Below are 7,239 nucleotides of genomic sequence, written 5' to 3'. Positions count from 1 at the left end.
TTTTAAAATTTGAATTTAATTTGATTTGTTACAAAAAAAAATAACAAAAATAATAGAAAAATGTCATATGTTAAATAGACATTTTAAAAAACTGGCATGTCATTTTTATGTTTTATTTATTAGAAGAGGTAGATATTTATCTATTTATTCATACCTATATTTTTAGCTGTATACTATTTATCTATATTTATATTTAGGGAAAATGACTTGTGAGGGCAACAAAATGCATGTTGAACTTGTTCTCATTTAGTTCCTTACCTTTTTTTTATCCTTATTGTACCATTGAACTTATTATTCTTGCTCACAAAAACCCCTGCGACCGGTTATCACATGTTTTGTCGGTTTCCTTATTTTAAAACATTTAATTACGGACGACATGTATTAGGTGGACTTAGAACACATTTCATACTCGTTTCTCTTTTACCCCCTTTCTCCTTACACTTAGGGTTCACAGGGAAATTGAAGAAACAGTTCAATCGAAGATTACGGTTACGAAATTGAAGAGAACTGGTGAATGCGAGTGTTATAGTGAAGAAGATGGCCTCCAATTCCAAACGACGTGAGTATTTGACAGTTTATGTACATTATAGTGGTTTTTTCGCACCAATACCATTAGTGTACTTAAACGTTGTTGTTGTTGTTTCAATCTTTGATGTCGATTTTGGTGCAATGGATCTCAAAGAGTTTATTTTGTTTGTTGAAAAGTTGATTGAAGGCAGTTGCGATAATGTATATTACTGCACTAGAAATGAACCCCAAAATGGATCGGAAAGCATTTTAAGAATCAACTTTTGTATAACCCCAAAATGAGCATAAGAAAAATGAAAACCAAGGTAAGTACAAAGTTTAACTTGATTGTTAGTGTGACTCAATGTAGAAAAACTAGGAGATATGCTTTGGATGAGATACCTCTTAGAATATTTGGCTTGTAGTAGATAAAGAAGTAGGGTCAAAAGTTAGCGACATTGAGCGACTGTTGGCGTAATAGTATAGAGAAAAAGAAGAAGATGATGGGTTTCGTTATAGGTATCGTCTCTTAGGATTAACCTCTAAGGGGAGTTTAAATTTTGAATCAGTAGATGATAAGGTGAAATTAATGGAGAAAGAGTCAGGGATGAAAAATCCTATTTCTTCAATATTCTATGGCAAATTTACTCTTAACTTTAAATGACTAAAGGGTATATTAGTAAATTAATTTTTATATGAACGCAATAATAAAATGTAATGCGATAAAAACTGATTCATTTATTAGAATAAGAAGATAAATCATTTTTACTTGAATCATAGTCTTCATTTTAAATTATAATTTTAATATAGGTCAAAGCACAAGTGATGTCTATGATGGAAAAAAAAGTCTTTATTTCTCAAATTATATGACAGGTGTGTTCGACACGGAGTGTTTGAGAGCTTCTAGCTTCTAGTGTTTGACAAAACGATAAATTTTAAACAGAAAGTTTTGTTTGACACTACTGTCACACCCCCGAACCAGACGGCGGAAACGTCCGGGGGCTGTCGTGACTCAATTGAATACCATAACATTGAATATATATGAAACATAACAACATTCGTCACCATTCATCAATACAGTACAACCAGTAGCGTTTACATGAAATACATTGGTTAAACATTACATTCCCAAAAATTAAATTGTTCAATTCATACATAAATAAACTGCAACCGTCACTGAATATGATTTCCCTTGATTCACTGGTTCCCTGAGAATACAAGTATTTTGAAAAACGTCAACATATGAAATGTTGGTGAGTTCATAAGTAGTGTTTGAAATCCAATGTTTGTATTGTTTGAAAACCACCAGAAAATCCGATATTTTCTGAAATGAAAAACTTTCGAAAATGTTTGTGAAGATCCATAGGTATGCCTGTTTGTTTCTATACTTGTGAAAATTGTTTATTTAAAAATTTTATGCGTTTCGAATCCGATATGTTTGAAAAACCTAGGAAAACCCGATGTTTTCCTAATCCTTTGAAAACCGTTAAGTTGCGTTGAAATCATTACAAAGATAGGAGTGTCATTCCCAGGCGACGTTGGATTATTTTTTAGCATGATTATTTACTACAAACCCGCATTACACAAACGCCCAGTTCATAGCAATACTAACGATCCCGAAGGCGTCGTTCGTACAAATCACGTTATCCAGCCGCCCTGACTATGTGTCGTCCCACATCCGAAGAGTAAGAGGACACGAAGGCCTCGATGACTCTATTAATCGGTTGGGGATAATATGCGTACGAGGGGTCCCCGACCCGCCTCGCAAAATATGCAGACTCTTCTAGCAATACCAAGGACCCTTGGGGACCAGTGGTATACAAGCCATTGAAAGTCCCTCTACGTTGTGCCAAGTCGGTGAAACTCAACACTTCGTAGAAAATATGCGTCTTCGGGCCTTAAGATCAGGTCATTGGGCTAGCTAGGCCCAACAAGCAAGATTTTACACTTTTGGGGCCCGAAGATGGTGCGTAGACGTCTGTGCACACTCGTATGTAAGCTAAGTTCCCAAACGTTATTTGTATGAACCGTAGTGTTGTAGTGTCGTAGTGTTAGTAGTTGTACATTTCTATTGGTTCGAGACCGAGCCAATTCGTTTAACAACGACTTTTGGTATTGTAACGTATTGTATTTCGTCGAAAGCCGCGGTGCCATTATTTGATCAATTTGTGTATATTGAATTAGCCTTGAAATTTTTCTGTTTTCAGCCCCTCATTGTTTGTAAAATTTACATTTTCAACCCTTTTTATTAAATACTTCCCGGTTTGGTCCTTAAACTAATTTTCTTGACATTTTCACACCAAAAATTATTGAAATTAATATTTTTCAGCATATTTTTCATAGAAACAGTTTAAGTCCCTAAAAATGCAGTTTTCTCGGTTTTAACCCTTCTTTTTCGCAATTTTGACAATTTCGGCCCAAATTGGAAAATTTTTACAACTTTGGTCCTTTTTAAATTTGAAAAGCATTTTAAACCTTTGAAAAGGACTTGGATCACTTATGGTCCACTGTTTTACAGAAATTCACAGTTTTGGCCCTCCAAAACAGAAAATTCGCATAATGGGCCTCATTGGGCTAAAAATGTCATTTTTAGCCCATTAAGCTTGGAATTTATATTTTTAATCCCCTAAATGAGTATATTTCCAGAAATTGATTTATGGAAACTGTTTTGGCACACTTCATCCAGCAGAATTCGTGATATGCCAATTTAGACCCTTAATTTTGTATTTTTCACATTTTAGGCCCAAAATTTGAGTTTTTAACCCAAAGAAAATTGTTACTAAACCACTTAGCCATTTTTCTTGAAAAACTTTGTATGTAGAAATATATTTGAAGCTAAAATCATTTCACACAAGATTTATCTCGGTTTTGAGGGGTTTTATGGCTAGATCCAACATTATAACACACAAAAGCATATATATAAGCATGGAAATCATACAAGGCATACAAAACACATATAGATCTACACTTTCACTTGTATTCCCCCCCCCCCACAAAACTCATAAAAACAGAAAATAGGGGGTATGAAGCTCACCTTGGGTGTGGTTTCGGTTTTTGGAAGAAAAGATGGAAGAAAACTTGGTGATTTTTGGCCTTAGCACCTTTCCTTGGTAGATCTCGAGTTTGAGATGGTTCTAGGATGCAAGATCACAATTTTTGCTTAGATTAGGAAAGGATTTTGATAACAAAAAGAATCTAAACCATAGATCCAAGCATAATCTTACCTTAGATGATGATTAACTTGCAAGATCCTCTTGAAAGCCCCTAATTTTCGAGATTTTTGGAGAGGGGAGGGAGGAGTGTTCTTGAGTATTCTTGAGAGAGAGAGTTGAGAGATTTTTGTGGTGTGTGTGTGTGTATGGCCGAGAGCAAGAGAGAGGAGAGAAGAGAAGTGATATTTGAGGTGATGTGCATGGAGGAATGAGAATTATTGCATGGATATCCTATGGGTAAAGATGAGGTGGCAACCAAAGTCAACTTCATCTCTTATCTCATTGGATTTGGGCCTTGGGCCGAGAATGTGAAGGAAGAAAGGAAAATTTTGGGCCTTTGCCCCTAAGCCCACTATTAGAGTTAATCTTGGGTATGTTTTAAGCCTAAAAGAATGTAGTAGGATTTTTATATTTTTATTGGACTAGTTTAGGTTATTCATGTATCAAGGCTTTTAATTCATTTCATTCTAGGTCCAACATGGCCCAAAATGTTGAAATAAATAAATGTGGGTCCAATTAGAGCCCAATTAGGGTTCTAAGCCCATGATAGTCTAGTTGGAAGCTTATTGGTCCATTTGGATCCAATAAGGGAGTTCTAGCCCAAAATGGACTTAAACAAGAACTTTTAGGGTCTCCAATTGTTTGATGACTATTTGTAGCACTTGTATAATGTATTTGATTGAAGTTTTTGATTCACATTAACTTGAATGTATAGATTACATGACACAAAATTTCCAGTTGTGACATCATCCCCCCGTTAGAGGGAATTTCGTCCCGAAATTCTGTTTGAAAGCTAGATTTGAGAATGCTAGAATAGGTGAGGGTACTTCTGCTTCATTTGATCTTCGCGTTCCCACATGAATTCTCGCCCACGCTTTGCGTTCCACCGTACCTTCACGATCGGGATGCGGCTCTGTTTAGTACGCTTCACCTCCCTGTCCATGATTTCGATTGGTTCTTCGACGAACAGGAGATTCTCATTAATTTCGATTTCGTCAAGAGGAATGACAAGGGTTTCATCGGATAGGCACTTTTTCAGATTAGAGACATGAAACACGGGGTGTACACCGTTTAGCTCCGCGGGTAGTTGTAGTCTGTAGGCTACCGGACCTATTCGGGCGACGATTTCAAAAGGTCCAATGTATCGCGGGTTCAGCTTTCCCCGTTTTCCGAAACGTATAACCCCTTTCCAGGGTGAGACTTTCAACAATACTCGATCACCGACCTGGAATTCTAAGGGCTTTCGTCGTTTGTCAGCGTAGCTCTTTTGTCGGTCACGCGACGCTTGCAATCGAGCTCTGATCTGAACGATCTTTTCCGTGGTTTCGCGAATAATCTCCGGTCCTGTTATTGCCCTATCCGACGTATGCGTTCTTGCTAGCTGGGTGTCACCCACTTCAGCCCAACATAACGGTGACCTACATTTACGCCCGTACAGTGCTTCGAAAGGGGCCACCTTGATGCTTGAATGGTAACTATTGTTATATGAGAACTCGATCAACGGTAGGTGGGTATCCCAAGACTTTCCAAAGTCTATCGCACATGCACGAAGCATGTCTTCAAGCGTTTGAATGGTTCGTTCACTTTGACCGTCCGTTTGTGGGTGATACGCGGTGCTCATATCGAGATGAGTTCCCATTGCTTTGTGGAGTGATTGCCAAAACTGCGACGTGAACCTACTGTCCCTATCCGAGATGATAGATTTTGGCACTCCATGGAGTCTTACGATCTCTCGTAGGTACAACCGCGTCAGTCTCTCCATCTTGTAGGACTCTTTGATTGGTAGGAAATGGGCAGATTTCGTCAGTCGGTCGATTATTACCCATATGGTGTCCAGTCCGTCCGACGTCTTGGGCAGCTTGGTCACGAAGTCCATAGAAATCCCCTCCCATTTCCACTCAGGGATTGCCGGTTGTTGTAACAATCCTGAAGGTTTCTGGTATTCCACCTTTACCCTGGCGCACGTAAGGCACTTACTAACATAAGTTGCGATTTCCGCCTTCATGTTAGGCCACCAATAGTGTTGTTTAATGTCCAAATACATCTTGTCTGATCCAGGATGAATGGAGTATCGTGTCTTGTGGGCTTCCTTCATAACGGTCTCCCTAAATCCTCTGATTTTTGGGACCCAAATACGGTTCATGAAGTAGTATACCCCATTCTCTCTTGCTTCTAGGTTCTTTTCCATCCCGCGCAACGCCTCGCTAATTCTATTTTTCGCTTTCATAGCCTCCGGTTGGACTGATGCAATTTGAGTGGCCATATGAGACTGAATGGTTATCGAGTGCGTTTTCGTACGGCGATTAGAGTACTCCTTCCGACTTAAGGCATCTGCTACTACGTTGGCCTTGCCTGGATGGTACTTGATCTCGCATTCGTAGTCGTTTAACAATTCCACCCATCTTCGTTGTCTCATGTTCAGCTCCTTCTGATTCAAGATGTGCTGGAGGCTCTTGTGGTCCGTGAAGATGGTGCACTTTGTACCGTACAGGTAGTGCCTCCAAATTTTCAGAGCGAAGACCACGGCTCCCAGTTCTAGGTCGTGGGTCGTGTAATTTACTTCGTGCGTCTTTAGTTGGCGGGACGCATATGCTATCACTCTTCCACGTTGCATGAGAACGCAACCTAAGCCTTGATTCGACGCGTCACAGTAGACTACAAAATCTTCCGTTCCTTCGGGTAGAGATAGTACAGGAGCGCTACAGAGAGCTTGCTTCAAGGTTCGAAACGCAATCTCTTGTCGGTCTGTCCACTTGAATGGCACGCTCTTTTGCGTAAGCAAGGTAAGCGGCTTGGCGATCTTAGAGAAGTTTTGGATGAATCTCCTATAGTAGCCTGCTAGGCCTAAGAACTGACGAATTTCGGTGGGCGTAGTCGGAGTTGCCCATCCTTCCACAGCTTTGACCTTAGAGGGATCCACATGAATTCCGTCTTGGCTAACTACGTGACCTAGAAAATTCACGCTCCGTAGCCAAAACTCACACTTAGAGAGTTTGGCGTAAAGCTTTTCCGATCGCAGCGTCTCTAGGACTTGTCGGAGATGTTGGCCATGCTCCTCTTTGCTTCGAGAATAGACGAGGATGTCATCGATAAACACAATGACGAAGTTGTCAAGGAACGGTCGACAGATTCGATTCATTAGGTCCATAAATGCGGCAGGTGCATTTGTTAGACCGAAGGGCATTACAACGAATTCATAATGTCCGTAGCGGGTTCGAAAAGCGGTTTTAGGAATATCCTCTTCTCGGACTTTGAGTTGGTGGTATCCGGACCGTAAATCTATTTTTGAAAAATAGCTAGCTCCTTGGAGCTGGTCGAATAGATCGTCGATTCGCGGGAGTGGGTAGCGGTTTTTAACAGTGAGTTTATTTAACTCTCTGTAATCGATGCACATTCTGAAAGATCCGTCCTTCTTTTTGACAAAGAGCACCGGAGCTCCCCATGGCGAGTAGCTAGGTCGGATAAATCCCTTATCCAGAAGCTCACTGAGTTGGCTGGACAATTCCTGCATTTCAGTAGG

At 39.9% G+C, this 7,239-nt stretch overlaps 1 protein-coding gene across 1 annotated transcript; it reads right to left on the bottom strand.

The window, feature by feature from the left end:
* Positions 1–4,527: 4,527 nt before the first annotated feature.
* Positions 4,528–7,239, bottom strand: LOC128128868 (uncharacterized; the record flags this gene model as incomplete). The annotated part of the gene is made up of 2 exons (XM_052767631.1): positions 4,528–5,820; positions 6,040–7,239. Coding segments are annotated over 2 exons (2,493 nt in total), but the record flags the coding sequence as incomplete, so codon positions are not given.

The sequence above is a fragment of the Lactuca sativa genome, chromosome 9 (assembly GCF_002870075.4).
Source record: "Lactuca sativa cultivar Salinas chromosome 9, Lsat_Salinas_v11, whole genome shotgun sequence".
Taxonomy (NCBI): Eukaryota; Viridiplantae; Streptophyta; class Magnoliopsida; order Asterales; family Asteraceae; genus Lactuca; species Lactuca sativa.
Note: the sequence above shows the minus strand (reverse complement) of the source record. Positions and strands in the feature narration are given on the sequence as shown.